At 38.0% G+C, this 27851-nt stretch overlaps 1 protein-coding gene across 1 annotated transcript in view; it reads left to right on the top strand.

Annotated features, from left to right (window-relative positions):
* Positions 1–27851, top strand: part of IL1RAPL1 (interleukin 1 receptor accessory protein like 1) — a 794351-nt gene that overhangs the window by 592270 nt on the left and 174230 nt on the right. Inside the window, exon 6 of the mRNA XM_074860926.1 lies at positions 22603–22677. Within this exon, the coding sequence (XP_074717027.1) occupies positions 22603–22677 (75 nt within the window). The remainder of the gene's footprint in view (positions 1–22602; positions 22678–27851) is intronic.

Below are 27851 nucleotides of genomic sequence, written 5' to 3'. Positions count from 1 at the left end.
TTTGATTGTTAGAGCTTGTGCAGTGACAAGACTATTTCAGGCGAATGCAAGACTGTGACCTTCTCATAATTGTAATTGCCTTGGGCTAGTGAATGCTACTATTACACTCATTTTCACAATAATTGTACACGTGTTTGAAAAGGTGTGTCATACATCTTTGATGCCCAACTTACAGTAGTTCAGTATGATTACAGCTAATTAAATCAGATGGGAAAAGTGTACTTAATCATGTTAATTGCTCTGATAAAAAGATCCAGAAATTTGTAGGTAAGACATAAAAGCATTTCCTGTATTCTCACTATGAGTCCAAACTGGGAACATTTTTTTTTTTGTTTTGCACCTAGTATTGTTCACAGTTTTTGGAAATGTGGATTTCTTGATGGCTCTTCTTCACTCCAAATTTCAGTTAAGCATTTAGTTTTCATTTATTATTTAAGGGGGTTTTTTTCAAAATGCCTAGGCCAATGATGCCTAGCAGAAAAAAAAAAAAAAAAAAAAGAGCTAACTTCAGGCAACCACTTCTGATGTTGTTTTAAGGTGGTTTTAAGACTTTCCTCCTCCTCCATCCATCCCCTCAATTGTCACCCCTGCAGTACAGCTAGGAAAATAAGCTTTGAGTGTGCATCTATATCTCCCTTTATTTCCCTTTTTGTTTTGTTCTGGGACCTTGGACTTCCATTCCTAGTGAAACAACCAACTTGCTTAAGAGGACCTCCATGCTAATGAGTTAGTTTTCTCAGCTGACCTGTTACCTACAGTAATACAGAAGAAGATCAGACCACTGGGTTTGCATTAGCTGACACACTGTGAGAATGGTCCCAGACTGGACCAACCAGCCCAGAGGCAGAGCTTGCTCTCTGTAAATCAATAGGGAAGTTGTGAGTACAGCTCATGATTTTATTACACAGTCTTCTAGGTCTGTCTAAAAAGCCACAGGTGGGGATGTCAGCCCTGCATACAGATCCACTTTAAAAATCTGTAGAAATTATTCCTGCTGAGAAGTTCAGTGTGGACTGCTATAAATATTTATAAGGTTGAAAATAAAATACAGACAAAAGTGCTGAGCAGCAGAAAAAGCTTTAAGAAAAATGAATATATTTAAGTAGTTATGACGGAATAATTATAATACTTCTATAAGCAAATAATTCTCATCAGATGGAAGGACGATGGGGATTTTGCACATTTTAATTTTCACTTCTCAAAAACAACTGTTCTTTCTGCTAATAGACAGAAGCTATTAGCCAGTCTATTTTGTTTCCTTTAATCTCCTACTTTCATTAGAGGTCAGTGGGATTTGTCTACAAATTGTTCCAACTTTTAGCCATCCTAGGTTTACAGAAATGTGGTGTTGTAGTTGTTAACCTTATTTGACCATCTTTTATTTATTTATTTTAACAGTTTACTATTTATTTTACAATTAGCACATAGACATCTGTCTATGCTTTCTGTGTTCAACTCTTGTATATTTCCATTTTTGTATTTCCAAAACACCAGAAAAATGCACACTATAGCCTACTTAAATATCGGGGGAGGATGGGCAATGGAGAAGCTGAAACATATCTGTATACTGTGAAGACAACAGTTTATACGGAAGAGTACAAAAGTGGAAATGCCTATTGATGAGGTAAATCCATTTTAGTAAGTGCATCTTAAGGTACATTTACAATAATAAAAATGCTAACATGTGCAAATGATCTCAGAATATCTGATTGTTCTTAACTTCAAAGTACCTTTTTCTGATGTTGATTCATAAAATTAAGTCTATTGTGTGAAGCAATTCTTGAGATTAAAAACATATTTTACATGTTTCTAAGTGCTGCCAATGCTCAGCTATTAATAACTTGGCTATCACTTACAAGCAGCTTTTAGTAAGTGTTTTTTCAAAAAATGACAACACTTGGCAGACAAATTGGCCCTTATTTTCTTTGCAAAAAGTTTAGCAGTAAAAAACCTGTTTTAGAAAAGTTTGAAAGAGTTTCATTCTTGTGTGAGTTCTTGTGTCAGAATTCCAGTGCAAGGGCGTTCGGTCATAGGCAAAGCAGAGGTGCACAGGAACAGAACAGCCCCCCTTCTTCATCCAAAACATATTTATTGTAGAAAATACAATAAAATGTTTAGGAAGATAAAAATTTATTAATACAATGATTATTTCTTCAAGGCTCCTCGAACATGAGTTGGTTGTTTTATCCTTCTTTGAAGAGGGGTTTTGGACTAGATTACCTCTAGGTTGAGGTTCCTTCCAACCTCAGCCATTCTGTGATGCTGATATTTCACACAATGAGTACACTCGTAGAAACTCTCTTTGAAATATCCACATATTGATGAGGCATTCTGATTAATACATGAATGAGTCACTAAATACTTGCAAAAATTAAAAATCTTTCAGTGACACTTTCTGTCCAAAATAATTTATTGCAGCCTGCTTTTAATATCTTTACAATAGTTGTTTGTGAAATATGGGGGGGGGGGGGGGTAAAATCTGTTCAATATTGCACATGATAATTTTCTAGCATGATTTACTATATGCTCTTTTTTTTTTTTTTTTTTTTTGCTTTTCCTTCCACTGCATTTTTTTTTCCTCTGGTGTTTGGTTTGAAGTATGTATCAAAGCTAAATGTCCTCCTTGCTCACCTTTCCCCTTAAAAAAGAAGGAGGGAGGAGCAGAATAGATGTGCATACATCAAGGGACACACATTCACTGTGACTTCTTTTGCCTTCCACATTGCTTCCTAGCATGAGGTTTTCCCCAGGAAAATTACTATGACATGTTCTTCCACACCACAAATTTTTCCAATTTCTTGCTTATTGATTTCTGATAGCTTGAATCAATGTTGTACTTTAAAGCTAGCTATACTTGCAGAACAGAAACACAGAATAATGTATCTGGCTTCATACCATTTTTATTGTTTGTTTCTTTACTTGTTTTTCTGTTGCTGTCATAAATGAAATATATTTATTTCAACTTTATCAGAAGTGAGTCTGGCTGAACAATGCTTAACTTGTAGCATATTGATAAATATTTTTGAAATATGCATGAAGTATAAATACATACATATGGAATTGGTTTGGGACCCCACAAGCACTCGATAAATTAAGTTCTATCAAAATAAGTAGCAAAGTAATGATAGGGGAGAAAGCTTCAAGTGAGGCAAGAATTTGAAGCTTTGCATTTATACATGAAGCAGCTAATTTCAGTAGAAATGTGTGATGTTTTCATGCTTTCCTCTACTCTTCCTTAAGCAAAGTGAATTTGGGAGTGATTTGCTTTTCTTTCTCATTCTCTTCCTCTCTGTCACTGCGTATGCTTGAAAATGATACATATTCCTAACACAAAAGTACCCTCAAGTTTCCTTTTTCTGAGTGCTTTTTTATTTTCTTTTGAGCCTCCATTGTGGTGGTCTCTACCTTTGCAATTTGTGATTAGTCCGCTCAATGACTAATTTAAGTTAGTGCATTACAGCCTATTAAGCTTGCCACCACCCTAGCTGAGGTACCATTCCTTGTTACATCACCTTTTATTATGTGTTCCCCAGTGATCAGCTCTAAACAACCATAATGAGGCTTTAACTGGGTTTGTATTAGGCAAATAGGGAAGCTGACAGAGGGGAAAGGAGCAGAGACGAACACCATAAACACGACATTTCTCAAACTGCTAAAAGATAAATAATAGTAATTACCTTTTTCTTTTGTAGTTGATTTGAAAAATAGTGTCATTATTTACTTTTGTCACTGATCTCATATTTTCAGTGTTTCTTTCCAGGGTTATATATTATCATTCATTCAGTCATGAGAAGAGCCTGTGATCACTTTTGAAGTCCAAGTGAATCCCTCTTGTAATAGTAAATCTGTGCCATCTTAGCAGCATGGTAGTATGACACAATATAGGAGAAAACTTCCATATGTGCCACCAACAATTGTTACAGGTAAATCAAACTTCTGAGGGAGGCAATAATTTCTGGATCCTCTGTGGGAGAAGTTACATGGAAGAAAACAACAAATATTGTGACTATACATAACTGAGATATAACTGAGTCAGAAATAAGATGTTAGAACAGTCTTTATGCTTTTGACACATTATCTGACACTTTGTATATGATACAGAGTACGTAGTTTTCCTAAATACCCAGTACCTGTGGGGTACAGTGGGAATGTGATATCCAGAGACTTTGAAAATCCATCTAGGTGTCTGCATATTTTAGTACTTAAAATATACACCTTCAAAATGCTTCTTTCTCATCCCTCACCCTTGTTAATATGTGGAAGTTAGCAATATAATTACTATAAATATAAAACATCCATAAAATCATGCTTAAATTAGTGCATACCTGTTTTTATTTAAAGTATAAGAGAAAGCGGTGGTTTTATTTAAAGTATAAGAAAAAAGAGTCTTTAGTTTTGTTGGCTGCATTGCTTCTTTCGGAGTTTATTTTACTTTGTCTTGGAATGTAATGTAGGAGCAGAAGGTATCTGTTCATTTGAATCAGAAGATCCTCTTATCTTCCTCTGATATAGTTAGTAGCTTGCTGTCCTGTCTGGGGAGGCATTGTGTCCTAATGTTTACTGCCTAAATATTAACAGTAACATAGAGCCTGTTTGATTACTGAGAATTTAAGAGTATTAGACAGAGATGCTAGTCTCTTGGTCAGACTGCTCCTAGCCACTGCACTACATAGCAAAGATATGGCTACTACTGGTGTATAGAACCATAGAAACATAGAATCATAGAATGGTTTGGATTGGAAGGGACCTCAAAGATCGTCTAGTTCCAACCCCCCTGCTATGGCAGGGACACCTCCCACTAGATCAGGTTGCTCAAGGCTCCATCCAACCTGGCTCTGAACACTTCCAGGGATGGAGCATCCACAACCTCCTTGGGCAACCTGTTCCAGTGCCTCACCACCCTCACAGTAAAAAACTTCTTCCTTATATTTAGTCTAAACCTCCCCTCCCTCAGCTTCCACCCATTACCCCTCTTCCTGTCATTACAGTCCCTTATAAAAAGCCCCTCCACAGCCTTCTTGTAGGTGCCCTTCAGGTACTGGAAGGCCACTATGAGGTCTCCCTGGAGCCTTCTCTTTTCCAGGCTGAACAAGCCCAACTCTCTCAGCCTGTCCTCATAGGAGAGGTGTTCCAGCCCTCTCATCATCTTGGTAGCCCTTCTCTGGACTCATTCTAACAGTTCTATATCCTTCTTGTGTTGGGGGCTCCAGAGCTGGACACAGTATTCCAGGTGGGGTCTCACGAGGGCAGAGTAGAGGGGCAGAATCACCTCACTCGACCTACTGGCCACACTTCTTTTGATGCAGCCCAGAATCTGGTTGGCTTTTTGGGCTGCAAGCTCACACTCTTGGCTCATGTTGATCTTATCATCCACCAACATGCCCAAGTCCTCCCCAGGACTGTTCTCAATCCACTCATTACCCAGCCTGTATGTGTGCTTGGGATTGCCCCAGCCCGGGTTGGCCTTGTTGAACTTTATGAGGTTGGCCTGAGCCCACCTCTCCAGCCTGTCCAGGTCCCTCTGGATGGCATCCCTTCCCTCCAGCATGTCAACCACACCACACAGCTTGGTGTCATCAGCAAACTTGCTGAGGGTGCAGTCCATCCCACTATCCATATCACTAACAAAGATATTAAACAGTACCGGTCCCAGTACCAATCCTTGAGGGACACCACTTGTCACCAGTCTCCACTTGGACATTGACGACAACCCTTTGAATGTGGCCTTCCAACCAATTCCTTATCCACCAAGTGGTTCATCCATCAAATCCATGTCTTTCCAACTTGGAGACCAGGATGTCATGCGGGACAGTGTCAAAGGCCTTGCACAAGTCCAGGTAGATGACATCAGTTGCTCTTCCCTTATCTATTGATGCTGTCACTCCATCGTAAAAGGCCACCAAATTTGTCAGGCAGGATTTTCCCTTGGTGAAGCCATGTTGGATGCCACCAGTCACCTCCACATTATCCATGTGCCCTAGCAGAGCCTTCAGGAGGATCCGCTCCATGATTTTGCCAGGCATGGAGGTAAGACTGACGGGCCCGTAGTTGCCCAAATCTTCCTTTTTTCCCTTTTTAAAAATAATAACTTTTATTTGCCTTCTTTCTCTGCTTAAAGGAGCTGGAGCTGTGTAATGTAATAGCTACTTTGCACAGCTGTTTGTGGGATAAAAATATGTTCCTTTCTATCAAAACTGAACATAGAAGCCACAAGGATGAAATATATCCAAGGAACAGTCTTCCAATCAATATAAGAATGAGAATTTTCTCATGATAACAAACTTTTCATATTCTCCCTGTAACTTTATTTGGCATCTGTAAAAGCTTCAATATTTCTGATTCAATAATTTTCTTTCTCCGTATGTCAGTAAGAACAACTTAAATTGTTATGAGGTTGCTACAGCTCTACATTTCTAGGTTCTAAATAGGTTTGGTTTTATTATCTTGTGGCTGAAAAACCAACTATTTTTTCTCATTCTCTAGAATGGCAGGTTATGCACTTTGAACATGCAAAGAAAGTCAGCCATATAAACCAGAAGCAGAGAGTATTTGTATGCAAAATGAGTTATGCTGATACTTTCTACACAGATTCTACATTACAGATTTCTTATCCACTGGGAAAGAGTCTAATTTGCTGGAAAATTGAGTTTTCAGCCAAAGAAAGCTTTTCAGGCAAATCATTTCGTTCCTAGGGATTTAGATTCCCGCTTCTAGATTTACACAAGGATAATGGTACCAAGTGGGATATACAAAAGCATAGGAATTAAACAAATGGAATCCATATCAAGCCATGAGTTTTTGAGAACTGACATGACACTCCTAGGCTCCTAAGTGCCTGTACCATTTTTAAAACTGTAGTAAGGCTTCTAAATCACTGATAATATGTTATGGTGAAGTATTGTGCAGTGGTATTTAGTTAGCTCAGACACTAGAAGCAACACAGATTTGCTTACAGGTCACTCTTCCCTCGCTCACCAGCACAGATTATTGAACTTCTGAAATAGAGTATTTTAGCCCAGACACAATGATGTCCTAGCATGTTCTTTCTAATGGGGCTCATACAGCTCTGTATGACACTGAATAATGCCTTGTAGACAAACTCCAAGATAGATTAGGAAATTCTAACATAGATAGCTAGTCCCTCAATAGAAATTTGAGTTTGTAGTATTTCTTATCTTTTAACTTCAGACTTCATTCAAACCAAAATATTGTGAAATATAAAGTGCTTGTACCACAAGAACCAAGAAGCAGAAACCTAGGCAAAGAGTAATATTAATCAAACCTTACTCTAAATGTTGTATCCAGAATGAACATTTCTATTTCAACCTCAGAAACCCCAAAACAATGTGTCATGGGGTTTTCTTAGATATTTCTGTGAAGAAAAGTAGACATTTCTACTGAAAATTTCAGAATTAGAAAATTCCTGAATAACCCTTACTTTTCTGTGTAAATAATCTGTACATTCCATTACAAATTCCTCCCTACATTCAGAAAAAGTAATAAGTTTGAGGAAAACTAAGGGAAAGCCTTCCAATTCCACTTCCTTTGGCCTAAGATACTTGTTTATCAAGAGAACTGAGTAATAGCAATCAAGGGACTTATTGTGAATTTAGAAATAGGATGGCATAGATTTCTAGCCAAAGAAAACATATATATTTCTGGGTAAAAGAAAACTGATATGCAGATGCTTTAATAGGTATTAATTTCCTTAATTCATAGAATGAACTTTGTCCAACCACTGTTTTCTGTTTCCAAAGGAGAGTAAGAGAAGATTTCTTTAAAAAACAGTCAACTAAAGAGGTACAAGTTGTCACATCCCAATTTCTCAGGACGGTGACTCAGATTCACCAATTCCCAGGTGTTGCATTTAAGGTAATGAATTAATTTGGTAAGAGATGAATCCCCTTGCGTTCTAGCTGGTCCTCAGAGATTAGAGGGGCTAGGCGTGGCTGGATTTACCTCTTAATAGGTATGCCAATTAGGGCTGTAACTATAGGCCTGACACCAGATGCACGAACAATCCGGTTGCATTCAAGAGAAGCAGTCAGGTTCACAGAATCACAGAATCACAGAATCAACTAGGTTGGAAAGGACCTTGAAGATCATCTAGTCCAACCATTAACCTAACACTGCCAGTTCCCATCTACACCATATCTCTCAGCGCTATGTCGACCCTACCCTTAAACACCTCCAGGGATGGGGACTCTACCACCTCCCTGGGCAATCCATTCCACTGCCTAATAACCTGTTCTGTAAAGAAATACTTCCTGACATCTAGTCTAAACCTTCCCTGGTGCAACTTGAGGCCATTCCCTCTTGTCCTATCGCTTGTTACTTGGTTAAAGAGGCTCATCCCCAGCTCTCTGCAACCTCCTTTCAGGTAGTTGTAGAGGGCGATGAGGTCTCCCCTCAGCCTCCTCTTCTCCAGACTAAACAACCCCAGTTCCCTCAGCCGCTCCTCGTACGACATGTGCTCCAGGCCCTTCACCAGCTTCGTTGCCCTTCTTTGGACACGCTCGAGTCATTCAATGTCCTTTTTGTAGTGAGGGGCCCAAAACTGAACACAGTAATCGAGGTGTGGCCTCACCAGTGCCGAGTACAGGGGTAAGATCACTTCCCTGTCCCTGCTGGCCATGTTATTTCTGATACAGGCCAGGATGCCATTGGCCTTCTTGGCCACCTGGGCACACTGTTGGCTCATGTTCAGCCGGCTGTCAATCAACACCCCCAGGTCCCTCTCTGACTGGCAGCTCTCCAGCCACTCCTCCCCAAGCCTGTAGTGCTGCTGGGGGTTGTTGTGGCCCAAGTGCAGCACCCAGCATTTGGCGTTATTGAACCTCATACTGTTGGCCTTAGCCCATCGCCCCAGCCTGTCCAGGTCTCTCTGCAGAGCCTCCCTACCCTCGAGCAGATCAACACTCCCACCCAGCTTGGTGTCGTCTGCAAACTTACTGAGGTTGCACTCGAGCCCTTCATCTAGATCATCAATAAAGATGTTAAACAGGAGTGGCCCCAAAACCGAGCCCTGGGGGACACCACTCGTGACGGGCCTCCAACTGGATTTAACTCCGTTCACCACAACTCTTTGGGCCCGGCCATCCAGCCAGTTTTTTACCCAGCAAAGTGTGCGATCATTTAAGCCTCGAGCAGCCAGTTTCGCCAGGAGAATGCTGTGGGAATGCTGTTCATGAATATTACGGTTTATTCTTATGCAACATGTACAGATTCTTTGAGATTGCCTGCGATAAATGCACAAACTGCAGGTTGGCTATATAGCACTACACACAAAAACCCAGTTGCAATCACACACACTTAATTCCTGGGTAATCACTCGGCATAGCTGAGGGCCCAAATCTTACCAAAAGGCGTCCCTTCTGGGGTTGGGGCGAGGAGCACAAACCTGTCGATCTGTCCCTCTGATTTGGTATCGGATTCTCATCCCTCTGAGTTAGGTACAAACTCAGGGTAGTATTTATCTAAGTATACATGTGTGAGTGGGTGGGACTGTGGTCAAGCCATTGTTTCTAGAGTAACGGCACAGCATATTCCTTGGTGCAAGGTGTGTGCTGGTTTTGTCGGAAAAGAGGAAGAATGAGAGATAAGGTCCGCAGAGTACTGCAAAACAGTCCTTGTGAGAAGGGGAAGAGCAGGAGATAAATCTGCATAGTCATGTCAAATATTCCTTGAGAAAAGTGGAAGAATGGGACTGTGCGGCCTCCACTTCGCTTTGCTTTCCTCCTTGGTGGCACGGCAACACAAATCACTGGATCTCCATCCTGTCCTGTGTTTGTTCTGGGCACCATGTGTTAAGGAAATGTGTGTTTTACAGATTTTTTGCTTTCCCCACACGTCCAACACCAGGTCAGGACTAAGGTGAAAGGACACCAGAGATTCTTTAACTCACAAAACTCAACTTTTGTTTGCTCACAACAGATATTGGCATGAAACTTTGTCAGTAAGCCTTTCAACCTCTGCAACAAGTGGTAAACCTTATAACATACACCAACAAACCATAAATCTTACAACATATGCTGACAAACCACAAATATTATAATACACACTGACAAAGTGCAAATCTTATAGCACACACTGACTAGCCTTGCTGTTTATGCAGGGATACAGGGGTAGACAGTGGGAGAGAAAAGTAAGGAGAGAGAGAAAGAGAGAGCAGAAGAAAAGAAGAGAGAGAGAAAGACCAAAAAAAAAGGAAGATTTCACCAGTCCTGGTTCCAGCGTTGGTCCAGCCTAGATGTCCAGTTCTGGAGGGGGGCACCACCCAGGGCTTTGATTCGTGTCTCTTTATAATTCCTTGCCCATCCTCAGGGCAGGAACTTGGACTCATTGGGCTAATTACGCATCATGCACAGTGTATGCTTCTAGAATTCTCTTTGCTTTGGTGCATGCATAGTTTGTACCTTCAGAGTCTTCTGGAAATGGGTCAGTGGGCTTGTGGGTCAGGGGGGAGTTACTCCTCTCTCTCTGCAGGTATAACCATTGTCTGACCTTTCTTCTTGGCGCATGTCTCATGAAAACAGGTTCTCTATTGGCTCTTTATGGAGTCGCTCAAGATAGGGAAGTTCAGCCTCAGAAAAGTATGATCCCACTTCTGTAGGACCCCCTCCTCTTGTCACGTCTTCCTGCTGTTGCCTGCACAACCTCGGCATGTCCACAGATACTGTCTCCTTTACCAAAGTTCGCCATCGAATGTTTGAGACATTATGATTTTGTCAGACTGTGACAGAACTCTGTCATTATTTCCCAATTACAGTATCTGAAAAAGAAACAATCCAATGTGATCTACATTTTTTTGCCAGCAATAGTGTTTTAATCAACTTGTTTGTAATTAAAAGAGGGGACTTTATGTTGGTTTTTTTAAAGAATTATTTTATAGGAATATTATTTTCAACAAGATTTTCTGGTTTCAGAGCTTGCTTTACAGACATTTTAGTATATAAGTATATACACATTTTTTATAACTAGGGTTTTTTTCTTTTGTTTTTATTCACCAAGCATTAAATTATGGTTGTGTAACCACCATCTCTGGTAGCATTTCTGCAGACCAAATGTTTATGATGTCTAATCTCTGTTTCTTGCCAAGTAACTGTATGATATGTGCTAATATAACATCTGCCGTACTGGGTTTGTATAGCAAGCTTTATTTAAAGCTTGGTACATTAAATGGACAGTAAGTGACAGATATTGTTGTTCTCAGGCATGTTCCCCTCCCTCCCCTTACATGGACTGTGTAACTTTTTTTGGTTTTAATGTCCTATAGTAGACCTTGATTTCCTAACATGTTACAAAACAGAAAAGCTGTAGAAACTTAAGCTTCAGGGCTTACACTTCAGAAAAGATTTGTATAGAGATAATGTATACCTGAAGTCTCCTGTGCCAGGATGTCTGCTCTTATAACGGGAGGGTCTGTACACACAGTATAGAACCAAGTAGAACATCTATATGATAAGCTATCATGTTGTACAGTGCAATTTGCAAGGCATGTCCCCCAACTCTACCCCATCCTGTCTGCTGCATAAGACACTAGCTACTCAGAACACCCTAGGAATTGTCCAGACTTTCTAAACCTGATTGTGAGGGAAAATGTTAGCTAAAAATTAAAAAACAGGTGGAGACCTGCTGGAGATTTTTTGGTTCAATCCCCTGCTCAGAGCAGTGTCAGTGAGGGCAGGTTGCTGAGGGTCATGTCCAAATGAGTTTTGAATATCTCCAAGGATGGAGACTCCACAACATCTCTGGGCAACATGTTCCTGTATGTGACCACCCTGATAATGAAGAATTTTTTTCTTATGTCCTGTGTTTCAGTTTGTGCCATTGCCTCTTGTCCTTCCCCATAGCACCACTGAGAAGGGTCTGACTCTGTTGTCTTTACTTCCCCCATCAAGTTTTTTTATATATGGACAAGGTCCCCCTGAGCCTTCTCTTCTCCAGACTGAGCAGTCTCAGCTCTCTCAGCCTCTCCTTGTATTAAATGCTCCAATCCTTTAATCTTTATTGTTGCCCTTCACTCTCCTTATCCCAGTATGTCTACATGTCTCTTGTACGGAGAGCCCAGCACTGGACCCAGCACTCCAGATGTGTCTCATCATAGCTGAGTAAAGGGGAAGGATGACCTCCGTCAGCCTGCTGGCCATGCTCTGCCTAATGCAGCCCAGGGTGCTGTTAGTCTTCCTTGCTGCAAGAGCACATTGCTGGCTCATGTCTAACTTGTTCTCTACCATCCCAAGTTCCTCTCTGCCAATCTGATTTTCACCTGGTCAGCTCCCATCCCATACTGGAGCTTGGCGTATTCCTCCCCAGGGAGGAATTCCGCCTTGTTGAACTTTGATGAGGCTCTTGTCAGACGATTTCTCCAAACTGTCAAGGTCCCTCTGAGTGGCAGCACACCCGTCTGGATCATCAACCACTCTTCCCACTTTTGTGTTCCGTCACCCAGGTCGCTAATGAAGTTAAACAGTGTTGGCCCCAGCACTGATACTTGGGGTACACTGCTGGTACAGGCCTCCAGTTGGACTTCATGCTGCTAGTTGCAACCCTCTGAGTCCAGTGGTTCACCCAGTTCTAAACTCATCTCACTGTCTACATACTTATTCCATAATTCATCAGTTTGTCAGTGGAGATGTTATGCAAGACAGTGTCAAAAGCCTTGATAAGTGAAGATAAACAGCATCAGCTGCTGTCCTCAGGTCCACTGAGCCATTCATCTCATCAGTGAAGGCTATCAGGTTGGTTAAGCACAAGTTCCCTTTGTAAATTCATGCTGACTACTCCCAATCATCATCTTGTCCTTCATGTGTTTGGAAATGGTTTCCAGGACTATTTGTTCCATCACCTCCTTAGGGGCCAAGATGAAGCTGGCCAGCCTATGTTCCCAAGATCCTCCTTCTTGCCTTTCTTGAAGATGGGAGCAACATTTGCTTTCTTACAGTCCAAATCTCTGAACTTAAAAGCAAAAGAGCCTTCTTGAATGGACCAGATTGAAAATAGCTGGCTGAGAGGACAGAAAAGTTAATGCACACTCAAAGAGAAGTACAGAAGCAAAAAAAACCCTCACACTGTTCATGGAAGTAGAAATTATGGATTTTTCTCAATTTTTGGACCATAGGAAATGATAGTATGTCCAAACTTCTAGCAGAGCAACGACAGATTCAGAAGACTAAATCGCTGAAATTACTCAAAGAACAAATGAAAGAGGTGTACAGGTCTATGACAGAACTGGAACAGAGAGAATGAAAGCAGGTTGCCTCTTAAATCAGATTATTTTGAAATAGAGCAACAGAATTAAAAGGTTGACTACAAATCCTGAAAGAGGAAACTCTATGCAGTATGTAAAAACTTTAACTGCAAGGCCTTTAAATGTCAGCTCTTTGGAAGAGTTGAAGTGGTCGGGGTGCATAGGGTCCTATTCCCTTTACAAGGCCTCCTCAGAGGCTGAGAAATCTTATTCTGAAATGTCAGCATTATCAGCGGAAAGATTTAATTATGAATGAAAAGCATAGAGTATCAAGAATTTGTGTTCAAAGGTCATGAGCTACAGTAATTCCAAGAACTATCTGCCCTAACTCTCAAAAAGGAGAGAATAATAAAAGCAAGACCGGAACAGATTCACACATATTACTATTCCATTCCTAAAATCAGTGTCCTACAATAAATTACTTTAAATGAGGGAAAATGCACTCCAGTTACTTGGGTCTGAAATCTAAATCTGAGACAGGGTATACAAAATAATAGGCCAAAAATGGAAAATAATTATAAATTTTAGGGGAAAATTTTAATGATTGTGAAAAGATTGAGGAAAATAAATAATAGTGAATGCCAAAATTGAACTGGCAAGTGTGAAAGTGAGGCTGAACAAGAAAATGTAGGTATCCCTCATTAACTGAACAATATAAATGAGATTTTCTGGGGGACAGCCAGTAAGAATAATAGTGTAATTGTTAAGAAAATGTGTGTTTGGTCTAGTCACAGAGAACATAACCTATATTTTCTATATTTTAACCTAGAGAAAAAAGGAAAGAGATTAGATCAAGGGAACAATGTGAGAAAGGAATCTATGATGATATATAGAGAAATTTTAACAGTGTGTGTTGCAGAATGCTTTCTTGATGTAAAATGTGTGAGTCTGGCTTTTCGTACTTGTTTGTCTAAGCTTTATGATTTATATAACTTTCTGTTTTGCTTCATTAATATGTAATCTCTTCAGGTAGCCCAGTTGTTAAGAATACTGCATATGTTTCTATTTGTTTCACAAGCCTTATACAAGATTTATACAACACACCAGTTCACTGAAGACTTTTCTAAACAAAGGCATAACATAACACATAGATATAGGAGCAAAAAAATGCTCTTGTGGGTTCTAACTGCAAATAAATATGTCTGCATATTTACAGTTACAGTAAGGGTCATGGTCCATATAGATGCCTCCAAAAATCATTATTATGGGCTTCCAGACTTAAAATTGCTAGAAAACAACCTCCCAAAACTTTTCATTTGTCTTGAAATAGAAACAATAGCAGAAACTGCAGCATATACAGTTTAAATGGGGTGAACTGGATTTGCTTAATCCTGTTCTTATACAGTGGTAAAGACAAGGATGTTTAAAGCTCCGTGTAGATAAAATTGGAGAATAAGCTGAACTCAAACCAGGAGCATAGTGCATGAGTACTAAAATGTGAATTTTAGTGATCTTCTCTGTCCTCAGTTTATTTTCTCTGCTAGTTGTTTTCTCTATAAGAGCAGAAGGATGATTTAGAGACCGCACAAAGTGCCAGACCCCACTGACATGTTTTATAAGAGCGCCCCGTTACCTGTGACAAGCAACAGATGTGGACGCCTTCCTCCAGCAGTATAAACATATTTACACAAAATATCCACAGGGATATTCCAGCTGAATGAAATGCTGGTGAGCTTCACCATTAAGCTGAAACATCAGAGAATGTCCTGGTGGAAGTGCTCGTGGATGCATGGTTTTATTCTTTTGCTAACATGAGCTTTTATTTTAATTAAACACACAGATAATATATCACATGCCTGTTTATAGCAACAACAGCAGCAACCATCTACCATCTTGTTCACTATTTCTCTCTTTTTTTTTTTTTTCATATGATCTGATGTCTCTTAGATGAAAGTGGAGGGACAAATTTAACAGACCATGCAGATAGACCAGGCTTTAGCATAACATCCTTTACATAGACCTACATAGGAAAATCTCATTTCCATTATCTTGTTTTAGGGATTAGTTTTGTACAGAAACAATGGTGTAATGCTTTACTTTAAGCAAGAATGCTGAACTTTAAGCAAGAGAGAAAAAAATATTTTGGATATTTTCAATCTTTTAATAATTTTGTTTGTCTTTTTGTATTTTGGGTCTCTTCTTTTTTTTTTTTTTGGGGGGGGGGGGTGGTGGGAGGGGGAATCCTGTCCCTGTAGTAAAAGTCTTTTAGGATCAAAGCATTCCTTTATTCCTCCCTTACCTCTTTGTAAAATCAAAATATAAATTCTAAATCTGCTACACAAAGAGACTGATACTGTCATGAAGTTAGACTGATATTTCACTCAATATTTTTAACTACATATACTCTTTGGTTCTTTTGTATTTCAAGACTGCATTAGCATCTGTGGTAACAGCATTTTGATTATTTGCACTTTTTCCTTGGAGATCACTGGGAAATGTCACTGTGTGTTCAAAAAAACTTAACAGAAGAAAAAGAAGCAATATATACATCTTCTCTGAAGTCATAGGGGTAGCACAAGTGTTACATCAGATTTAATTAGAGATGAGTAGATAATGAAAACCCCAACATCTGGCTGCATTTGCTCTTCTCCAGTGTTCAACCTGTTGTTAATCACAGGGGACTCACAAGCTTAACACGTTTTAAAAGGCTTCTTGAAGGTATTCTTCCCATCTTCTAATTTTTCATTTTAGCAATGTCTCTTTTTTTCTCAATATGCATCATTGAAACTTTTGCATAATAATGTCCTCTTTATTAGTTACCATTTTATCCGCTTCTGCATTTTCTCACAGGACGTGCTAATATTTTATTTAATGCATTACATAGTTCTTTTAGGAAAATTTTCTTCTTAGGAAAATACCATTTTCATTTGTATGCCCAAAGCAATCAGGTTTGAGGTTTTTTTAATATGTGGTACAGAGAAGACTATGAGGAAAACATAAAGTGAAAGAAGAGGCAGATTTTTTGTCTCTCCATGCAGGATTTATGGGAACATTTCAGAAGATAAAAGCTGATCTTCTATCAGTCATAGTGATAACTGTGTCACATTAGGCAGCTCATTTATGGTCATATGCCTATGGCTGCACACACCTGTCTTTAGTATCCTTATATGTATCTGCCCTGAGTTTGAACTGCTTGATTCAGGGTATAACCAGGCTTGTTCACACAGTGAGGCAGAATATTCTTACAGGGCTGCTGTGCAATTCATCGCACATGTGATTTTAAATGATGCCCTTGCGAATGAAAACTAATCTGATTGTAACTGAGAAATGAGATTTAAGGTTGTTAGAAGTCTCAAGCAGCTATAAAGAATTCTCTTTTTATGAAAGACCTTGATTTCTCTAGTGATGTATATGAATACATAGGACTATACCTAAGTTAGGAGAAATAAAGAAAAACCCAACATCCTTGCATTGCATTACTTAAGTTTTGCTCTGCTCAAAATTATTCTGAGGAACCTCAGAGTTCTCAATATTATTATTCATTTGGACAGTGACTGTATATATTAATGTTTCAAGACTGCAGGTTCAGGCTGGATATAATTAATTTCTTTGCAACCTACTGTAGGCTGCTGCTACTACATTATTTCTTTTACAGACATCACTATTAAAAAAAAAAATAAAATAAACCAGACCCTAAAATATACACCAGTGTTTTCCAAAGTACTGCAGCTATCAACTGAAATGCTGTAGTTTTTCCTTCTATTCTTATAATTACCTGAGATTCCTAAATATTGCCATCTACAGCAGCTTTTCATAAATCATCACTTTCCAATGACAATGCAAGAGCCCTCTCATGAAGTGGACACTTTGACATAGCAATCTAAAAACCTAATCTATTGTTTAATCTCGTTTCAAATCTTCACCACTGCTGTTGGTATAAGATTATCATGCTTGACAATGCTTCGTTAAATGTTGAGGTGTAATAGAGTGGTAAACACACCACATACACTTCATAACCAGGTACTGGCCAGCTCTGAGTGCACGAGGAGCAGGCAGCAGTGCCAGGCACTATGCTCAGAAGTGCCTGAAGGTTCAGTTTTACAGTCAATCAGACCTAATATCCCTCCTCTGACAGAGGTGCCTTGTCCCCGAGGTCATTTGCCTGTGCCAAAAATAGCAGAATAAAGAGAGAACAAAAAGAAACCCAGACTCAGAAAATCAGGAGAAAAATAAATTGTAATGAGGAATTGTCATAGTTTCTAGAGGCAAGATAAGAGGTGGGGGATCTTTCTGAATTGCAGGGTGAATTCAAAGAAATGGTATGGACTTCAGGATAGGAACTCCATCTCTCTGGTTTCCTTTGATTTCAAAGTGTAGGAATATTTTCCCTTAGCATAGTAATTAATTCTTTTCCCTACTTAATCCTGTTCTATAGTTGCAATATCTTATGGGGATGTCAGTCATTTTTTCTAGAAATGTTCTAAGTTCATAAACATAAGAGGTTTTATCTCATTGTATTATCTCAAGTCTCAGAATCATCAGAAGGGTTTTCATCCTCAGAAAGTAAGTTTTACTGCAATAAAAAAGATTTGTAATTATTACAATTTGCAAGGAAGAATCTGAGAGCATTTTGTAAATAGATCTTTGGAATTATTATTTTTCTATTATAAATCTTGTGGGTTTTGAGGCAGTTCCATTTTTTGATGTCCAGATTAGTGATATTTTGATGTACAGTTTGGATTAAGCTTTTCTTCATTAACTGTGTTAAATTCTAACAGGTGTCTGGTCTCTTCAAATAACAGAATTTTACATAGAGCAAATGTATGTATCATGTGACCATAAACATCTAAAGCTAAAGTGACAGCTTAGAAAGAGGAGTATGGAAGTAGGTGGCTGATGTAAAAATATTATCTTCTGGCTAGTTTCCAGCTGGGTGACTGATAGTGGTGGCTCTCAGTTTCATTACTGCAAGACAAATTGCTCAATATGTTTTAAATGTACATCCGATCTGACAGACATGGAATATGAATTTAGGCACTTTCTCTTTGAGCAGGATCAATATGTCTGCAGCTGAATGGTATCTCTGAAGTTAGATATTAATTTTTAATACAGCTTCAGAATCAGTTACTTCACTTATGATTTCTTTTTAACTTTATTTTGTTTCTAAGGAAAAACAAGTTTGATACATATTTGTTTTCAAACCATTTATCAGTGATGGCTCAAAAATCAGGTATAAGATGGACTGTAAACTTGATTTATGATCCAACAACTTTTCTTTGAAAGAATCTGACCTGTCAAACCCCATTTTTTTGAGAGGAATATACCCATTTTTGTTAACTTTGTCTGGGATAAGGTTCTTGACTCTTAAGTGGGAAAAAAAAAAAAAAAAGAAAAAGACAGCAATAGGGAAAGACAGAAGGAGAAAGAGGAAGGGGATGGAGTAGGAGGGGGAGAGAGGGAGAAGTGCACCCATGCATCGGTAGATAATAATACCCAGGAACTAAGATTCTCACCAACAGGCTTGAGAATTCCCTCATGTAAGAATAGGAATCTGAACACTCTGTTCCTCCTGTATGACAACCATGTTGATAACTGCTGTCTGGTGGGAAGAGGACCCTCTCTTTATTTTTTTAAAGGCATTCAAAAGAATTCTGGTTATTTGCATAAAGTACAGAATAGGAAGTGCTTTGAAGTCATGGATATTTTTGTAGAACATGAAAATTATTGCCGTCCTACATCTAATCATAAAAAAGAAAAAAATGTATTTAACTTGTTTAAGAGACTAGCTGTAGTTTTGAGTTTTGTAATTTTTGTTTGATTCTTGCTATTTAGTAAAAGTTTAGCAAGAAAGGATTAAATTCTGGTTTTGCTGTTCAATTTAGTAGATAACTGTGCCTCAATATATCCACCTGAAAATTGTATTAATTTTTAATAGCCTGTTTCATGGTAGGTTGACCTGGTTAAGAAGCCACACCCCATGGTTTAAAGGATATGAAACAGCTTATAGAAGATGCATAGGTCTACTTCAGGGTTTCTAAACCACATGAGGATTGCAGAATAGCAATTAATGTTGCTGTCTGTGGAGAGTGTAAACTTGAAAGGGAGAGAGGCAGTTGGAGAAATTCCCACCTCTGCCTCACTCACATGGATTAATTGCCAGGAAAACATATATACATTTGCAGGCTAATAAATAGATAAAATAACAGACACTAAAGGTGTTGATTGACCGAGGGCACATTTCAAATCGTCTTTGAAAATCTGACATTTTAAGTATTCCAAGTTATTGAAATTATTTTCGTTGCTGTATTACTCCCATTCACAGTATTTCCCTACAGCCTAAAACTCTGGAATGCAAAATACCCAGGGATGCTTTCATTTTTCCAGATGGTTGAAGAAGTTGTCCCTGGGAGATGTAATTGTTTGTAGTATAGGCATACTGGCAACAGTGTTAGGTTGGTAGGCATCAATAAAGAATGTAACATTGAAATACTGATATTTGCCTCAATTTAGAGAGCTTAGAGTTGCACTGTCTTATTAAGCATTAATTCTTCCTGGCCACAAATATTGGTAACTATCACTTTAAAATTAGTATGTAACACAACCTCTGGTGTATCTTTGTTTTAATGATGATTCAAGTTTTTATGTACTCCTGGATGGTGGGACAGAGTGCACTCTCAACACAATAGGAAGAATGGGTGACAAAGTGGAGGTCAGGGCTGCTGTTGAGGGAGACCTTGACAAGGTGGAGAGTCATGGAGTTCAACAAAGCCAAATGCAACATCTTGCTCTATGAGTGGAATAACCCTGTGCAGCAGTGCAGAACCAGGGACTGACTGAGTAGGAAAAATCTTTGAAGGAAACGTCCTGGCAGCCCAATTGGACAGTAAGTTGAGCATGAGTTGGCAAAGGCTAACTGCACAGCTCTTGTCAAGAGTTTAGCTAGCAGGTCCAGGAGGGTGATCCTTTGCATCTGTTTAGGATCTGTGAGGGCACATCTGGAATGCTGTGTCAAATTTTGGACTCCCTGGTGTACAAAAAGACATGGATATACTGGATTGAGTCTAGTGCAGGGCCACAGGGTGACTGGGGGCTGGAACACCTGAAGTGGTGAAATCTCCATCCACAGAGATATTCAAAACATTACTGGATGAGGTCCTGATAGCCTGCTTTATTGGACCTGCTTTGAACAGGATGTTGGACAACTTGGGCTCCAGAGGGTCTTTCCAGCCTACATGCTCCTGTGATTCCAATCCATCAGTTATGTGACTAATTTATTATTTTCAGTAACATTTTCTCTATTAAATTATCTATTGAATCTCACAAGTGATGGGAAAATTAAATTGGGCACAAATTTTATAATAACTTCATACTTTTGTTGAAGGATGATTTATCTGCATATTAACATCCTGTGCCTATTTATTTAAAAGTAGGAAGCCTCATAGAGACCTGAAGTACAGGACCACAAAAGTAATGTTGATCTTTGCTTAAACTGAGAAAAATACTGATTCCTAATCTACTTATTTGTTGCATTCAGATTAATGCCACCAGCTACTATATCTTTACTTACAGTGAAAGAACTTTGTTTGCTCAAAGACTTTCAAAACAGATTTAGAACAACAGTGACTCAGAAGACATTATCTGATGAATGGCAATTGAGTTGAGAATGACAGAACTGCAAAACTAAATTTAAATTCATAGTGGATAATGTTTAAAAAATGGCAATGTGCTGATAAATTATGAGCCATTACAGAGAAGTTAAGAAGAAGGAATGACTAATTTTGCAGTTTAAGAGAAAATATATTTTGAATCCTTTTCCCTTCTAGCCACTTCAGGCCCCAAGGAAAAAAAAAAAAAAAAGACAAAGGGAGCATTAGCATTCAAATCCGTGAATCCGTGTAAAGAAAAGTAGCAAACCAGAGATGTTGCCTAAAAGTCTTTCACAGCTGTGGCTCTCTCCAGAGTCTGTAGTGCAGAATGATTTCCTGTAGAGAGTAGAAACTGTTGCTGGAAGAATGAACTGAAAGAGGGTCTGTGGACCAAATCCAGTTCTTTTCCCATCGCAATCCTTTCGAATCAGTTCTAGATCTGATAGGTCAACATACCAGACACCAATTCAGTGGGTTTATGCTCCGGTCAAATAAAGAAAAAACCTCTGTAAAGCAGAAAAGTATGAGTTGATAATGGATCCATTCTGTAGTTGAAGCAAAGTTGAAATTAATACTGTATCTCTTAAAGGACATTGATAATTTCATCAAAGAGCAGAGGAAACATAGTAAAGAGAATGAAACTAAACCTCTTCTGCAATTCAGCTGACAGGAGATGAGTGTGTTTAGTTGATTAAACCCATACACATGTGGATATGTGTGTGTCAGTGAGAAAGGGAACAGTGATTTTGACAAGTTGGAGGGAATAAATATTATAGAGTTATATCAAAATGTCAAATGTGCTTTAAATCTCTGACAGCCCATAATCTCTGTTAAAGACTGAAGTATGAATTAATGTTGAAAATCAAAATATCAAGATGTTCCAGGTGACTACAAAAGTTGGAGCTTTTCCATGAAATTTACTATAAATTTTAGAGGAAAAAAAAAAGAATGTTCTTTTTTTTTCATATAGAATGCACTCATCTGTCAGAGATCAGTAAAGAGTACACTTGCTAACAACAGCAAAAGTAGGTTTTTTTACATTTGATCAATGTCACATCTATGAATTAAGTATGCAGATGATGAATCTAGTAGAATAGCCGAACTGTTTAGCTGCATGGTTTGAATACACTTCAACAACCTTCAGAAGGTTTTTGATCACTACAAAACTCTTCTATTCCACAATTTGCATAAGTCTACTAATACTATTTTAGGGTCAATCAAAAAGGAGGAGGGAAGTCATTTTATTGGGAATCTTGACATTATTTCACTATATCCATCCCTTGGATTTTGAAAACTGAGCCTTTTTCTAGTACTCCACTTTCAAAAGTTTCAATGATAGTAATATCTTTAAAAATAAAATTGACATCAAATATTCAAAATTGTTTTACAGTAACTTACTTTATATTATTTCTCTGTTAATGACTATATTTGATAGAAAAGTAATTAAATATTATAACAAACTATGAAATGCTGGATAATATTTATGAAAATACAAAACTATAACATGTCAGTGCATGGTTTTTGTGAGGGTTTAAAGAGATTAGTTTTTTTAACACAAATGCTTTCAATAACTTAGCACATGAAAGATTCTAAATTTTGGTGATATATTTACTCTCTAAGCAAAAATGTTTATACCTACGGAAGGCATGAACTTTATTTAAAAGGAAAAACTGAAGCATTCCTGAAGCAATAGGTATAGAATCAAATCTTATCGTACCCAATAATAATGATCAGAAAACTATATATGTGAATTTTTTTCTTTTCTAGCACCACTAACAGATAAACCACCAAAGCTTTTACACCCCTTGGAGAGTAAGCTAACAATTCAGGAGACCCAGTTAGGTAAGTAGCAAACACGTAATTTCTGTTCAAATTGTATGAAGGTATTTGATGTGTTAATGTATGATGGTAATGTGATGGTATGTTGGCATTAATAATTTCATTGAAAGTGCATTAAACATACTTTGTTTCCATGCAGAGATGTATCATATACCATCTAGAAGATTGTTGTTCACAAAAAAAAAAAAAAAAAGGTAGTAATTAATACTGAATACTAAGCTCTTAAATATTACTGATACTGGTTTTTGCCTTTGCTGAAAGTCTATAGTTATAACTGTACCTGAGCATTTCTTTCTAAACTTCTCCTTTTCTGTATATTTACATATATTTACTGTGGGATGTTGTGGTTTAAATTCTGCTTGAAAGACTTCTTTGCTTTGGTGATTACTTACAGAATTTCAAAGATTTTCTGTGATTATAAATGTCGCGCTGGTCTAAAACCACCCAGCAAACAGTGAGAAGTTAACATAATAGCATCTGATTATTCTGAATGTACAAATATATATGTAAAGACAAATGAAGAGAAACTGATGCATGAAGAAACCATTTTTTTTCACTTTTTCTAGCCTGGTGGATGGTGGGTATGTTTTGTCACTTTGGTCTCCTACCGCTGTACAGATAATTAAGGCTCCAAAGCTAAGTGCATGAGTTACTACAGTTTGCAGGATATAACAATCCATCTCCTTTGTGGATTGACACAGAGGGCAACTTGTAAGAAACAAACAGTCCCCAGTAGATTACATTGGAATTATGCTTTGGTGTCAGAACAGTAACCTATTGATAGATCTTCCAGCATGTTGGCTACAAATGGAAACAAATCTTGTAGTTGTCTAAATCTCATAGGAAACAAAAATAAAAAAAAAAAAAAAGGAAAGCGAGTAAAACTCAATACATTCTGCAGCATAACACCAGAAAAATCAGAAGACTTACAAATTAATTATGAAAGTCATCAGCAAATCATTTTATGGTGCTTGCCATCTTATGGCTAATAATGGCCAGAGAATAATTAATCTTTGTTTTGGTATTTATAAAATATTACTTAAAAATGATTCATGATGTTCAGGTAATATTCTGAGATGATGGTATACTTCTTTTCAGAAACAATTGTATAGAAAAGGGGAGATGCAACAAATTTCCTCCTAGAGCTACTTTCTGTTGTTCTGAAGGTATTGTTTGTAATATACCAACTCAGAAAACTTTTCCTATATGACAATCCTAGATGATTTTACCTTTTCATTTGAACACAAGCCTAGGGAACAGAAAGCAAAGTGACTCCACACATTTTTTTCCGATGTTGCTTACTGAGATATTTTTAATGAAAAAAACAGAAGACAACCTTTTTGGCCTTTGATGTTGTCTTGCTAAAAATACTGTATAGGTGAGACTATTTCAATAAAAGTGTAAGTATTAGTGGCTAGCTAGAGGCTTTTTATCTATGACTTTTAGAATTAATCATATCTTTGATTTCTCATAGTTCTAAGAAACAGATTAAATAATTTGAGAAGTGTTGGGTTTGGAAAAGACACTTTTCAGAAATCTAAATAGATATTGATGGATATGAAAGAGTTCATTTGAAAATCTCACTTTCAGACACAAATGGGAAAGTCTGACTGCAGATTTAGCCTTATATCAAGAAGCTACAAGAATATATTAATTTGTTGTTTAAAAGTCTGTGAAAAAGCCTGTGAGAACTGGAGCAAGTGCAAAAAAGTGATAGTTCCCTGACATGAAAATTGTGTTGTTCCACTCTTAGATTTAATGTCTTGGTCCTTCTGGATAATGTTTGAAAGGTCTATTTTTCACTTTCACTGAGGCAAGATAGTGTTCATTTCAGTGGGCCAGTTCATACCCTGCAAAAATGCAAATTATTTTAACATTGGAATAATTGCCAAGATTCACTTAGTCAAACCTTGGATTTGTTACCTAAGCCAGCATCCACCTACCCACCTGAGGCTTGAGGTGACCACATGTTGCAGACTGCTCTAGACACTGCCAGAAAACATGTTAGTCCTCCAGAATTTGCTTGAGATGGTGTGTTTGTCCCTTGTTTGAAAAGTAAACTTGTTGATGGGAGGGGGAGAAGTGGAATGGGTGGCACAGAAAAGGGAGAGCAAGGAACTAGGAGTCTGAGGTAGTCCAGGATTTCATTAGCAGGTCACCAGCCAGTGTGGTGGGGAGCTGGGGCAATCCCCACTCTCCGCCCACATTTCTGTGCTTCTCACCTTGCAGTCCTCTGCCTTCAGTTGGAAATTAAACAGGTTGCAACTGTCAGGGCATGTCCTGAGTGGTGCATACATAATTTACAGGGATGTGTGTACTTCTGCAGGCGCACATGGTGTACTGAAATGTCAATAATGATGGTTCACCTCAAAATCTTCCCCTGCTGGCAGACCTCTGGGGAGTGGCGCTGGGCATACTTTTGAGGAAGCCCTCAGTAACCCCAGTGTGTTTGCTGCTGAAGGAGGTACTGGAGTTCAGTTCTTGAAAAGGGCTTCTCTGTGCAGTGTCTAAATCAAGGTGGGAAGAGTCCAGGTGTATATCATTCATTTGGCTCCAGCACTGAGTGACAGAGATATTTGAAATTTATTGCTGGGATATATTTGTCTCTTCTACACACCAGCAATTAAAATTAATGTCGTGGGACCACAGACCTGTTGTATTATTGTGTTGCATGGCTTTTGTAAAACAGCATCAGACCAAAAGGTGACAGCACATTAAGGAAGGAGTTTCTCTAAACGGTGACTGATAGAGTGTTATGGCATAAGCTAACAACTGCAGTTTGACTTGCTAAGTAAAAAGGAAAGAAACCAGAGCTGAAGAATCTGCACACCTCAATACTATGAACCTACAGGCTCCCATCACATTCAAGCTATCCGCAGTCAAGTCATGGGAAAGGTGTCCCGCTATTCACCTGATGTTTGGGAGAGTATTAAGCATGGCTGCACTGCAATAAGCAACCTTAGAGAGTCATAGAAATCTTGAGACCTCATCTGGAATATCTTTTTATTACACTGAATAGTAACCAGAAAAGTGCAAGATAGAAGCACAGGATAGAAATTGAAGGAGCAATTAATTTCTCAAAGGCTTTTCTTAAAAGACAACATGAGACAGCCAAAGCATGAAGCAGAGGATGAGGAAAGAAAAATTAGTTCCCAACTTATCCTGTTCTGCATTTTATGTTTTTTGTTGGTAACTTCACTTCCAATTTTGTAATCAATAACTTAATCCTGTTGTAAGGATAAAAATACTGCTTTCTTTTTAGGCTTTTCTCCTCTTAAAAGGGTTCTTAGGTGGCTGTGGTGACCTCAGTATAAACTGCTTCTTTGGAAACAGTAATTACAGATAAAATATTATGTCAGTCTTCAGAAGTATGCAGCCTGCAAGAAACTTGGAACAATAAGGAGATGAGTGTTTCCCACTCAGGTCTGAGCCACTCTGTGGCCTGGCAGCAGCACGTGCCAGGGAGGGGAGAAAAGCAGGCAATGCAGGGAAGGCAAGTCACAGAACAACATAATGACCTAAGTCACTGCATCCCACAATATGCTTCCTCTTACCTTCAACATGTGAACAAAATCAAATGAACAAATCCCTCCTAACATAAAACCCCCTTGTAATAATAAAAATACAAACCTTTCTATCCAGACCTGTTCAGAAAGGAATTAACTTTGTTTCTTGCATATGAAAAATCCTAAAACAGATAAGTGGATTTTTAATTCTAGATTCATGTATATGTTATACATTTATGATATATATATAGCCATGATATGTGTATTTATATAAAAATTATCTTCTATACTTCTATATTGGTAAATTCTGAGTTTTTTCAGTTTCACCTGTCTTTCAGGTAACATTATTTTTCCCACCAGCACTGTCAAATATCTGTCCTCCTCAACGGAACAGGAGGAATACTTGTAGTCTGACTCAAGAAAATCTTATTTTACTATCCAGTTGGTCCATTTGCATGTTACCAAAGAAGACAGGTGTCTCTCCGCAACAGACAGTATTGGATCTGAATTTAAAAAATGCAAAACACACAATAATTATTTTAAACACCTCACAAGCTAGTTAGCCTGTCTCCTCCCCATTTTTCAGTGTGTTTACTGGTTCTGCACAAGGCTGTAATTTGAAATGCCAAAATTCACCTAGAAAAATAAAGTAACTGTTGACTTATTTTTAGCTAGGCTTGATGTTGGAAAGGAAAAAAAAGGAATAAAGGATTTCCAGCACTATATGAATGGGCCCATAATATTTTTGGACAGGCACCTAACTATTTTCTCTGTCATCTGAATGAAATGAGTTTTCCTGAATTTTATCCAACACTAAAAAATTACTCTTTTGACCAAATATGCAGTGAATGTTTTTCCTATTTGTTTTTAGGGCATTATTTAAATAGAATTAAATTGACTATTACCTAGTGAATTGGGGCTTGCTTCTTTCTCTCTCTTCCCCACACATATTCAAGAAAAAATGTAACTAAAACTGGTTTTGTTGTATTATTTCTAAAGAATACAAAAAAGTTCCAGAGGTAAATCATCAGGGAGAGGAGACTGCTACTTCATTCATTGACAACACTTGTTGTCATAAAATTCTTCCACACAAATTGGCCTTCTTAATGATAAAAGCCCTCCTTAACTAGCTTAGTAGCTGTATCAGTAGCTGTATAAATTAACTAAAGTGATATGAAATACCTAACAATCTGTGCCTCATTTCAGGATGAAAATTAAAATGAAAGAATATCTAAAATTGTAATTTTTTTATCTCTACATATTTTATCTAATACGCTATATTCACTCTCTAACAGAAACAGAATTATTTTCATTATGATATAGGGATTTTTAAATTTATCTATTTATTACACCAACATTTTTTAAACCAAATTGATCTTTTTTTTCAATCATGTGATTCAGTTGGACACTTTGGTTCTTTGATCTATTCTATGATTAGATTAACATAATATGGGCAACAGTTTCACGTGGGAATAATCCAAACTGTAAATTTAAAATTTACTTCACACATATCACCTATATTTTTATTTACCTGAAAGCTGGGATTTTCCCTCTGGAAAACAAATAAGGGTGTTTTGAAAGGGTGAAAAAAAAATTTTAAAAGTCCTTTTTTCTGATTGAACTATTTATTTATGTTAGTTTTCAACAAACTAATATTTTAAAAGAGTTTTC

Source organism: Strix uralensis, chromosome 2 (assembly GCF_047716275.1).
Source record: "Strix uralensis isolate ZFMK-TIS-50842 chromosome 2, bStrUra1, whole genome shotgun sequence".
Lineage (NCBI taxonomy): Eukaryota > Metazoa > Chordata > Aves > Strigiformes > Strigidae > Strix > Strix uralensis.
This window is presented reverse-complemented; position numbering and strand designations above follow the sequence as displayed.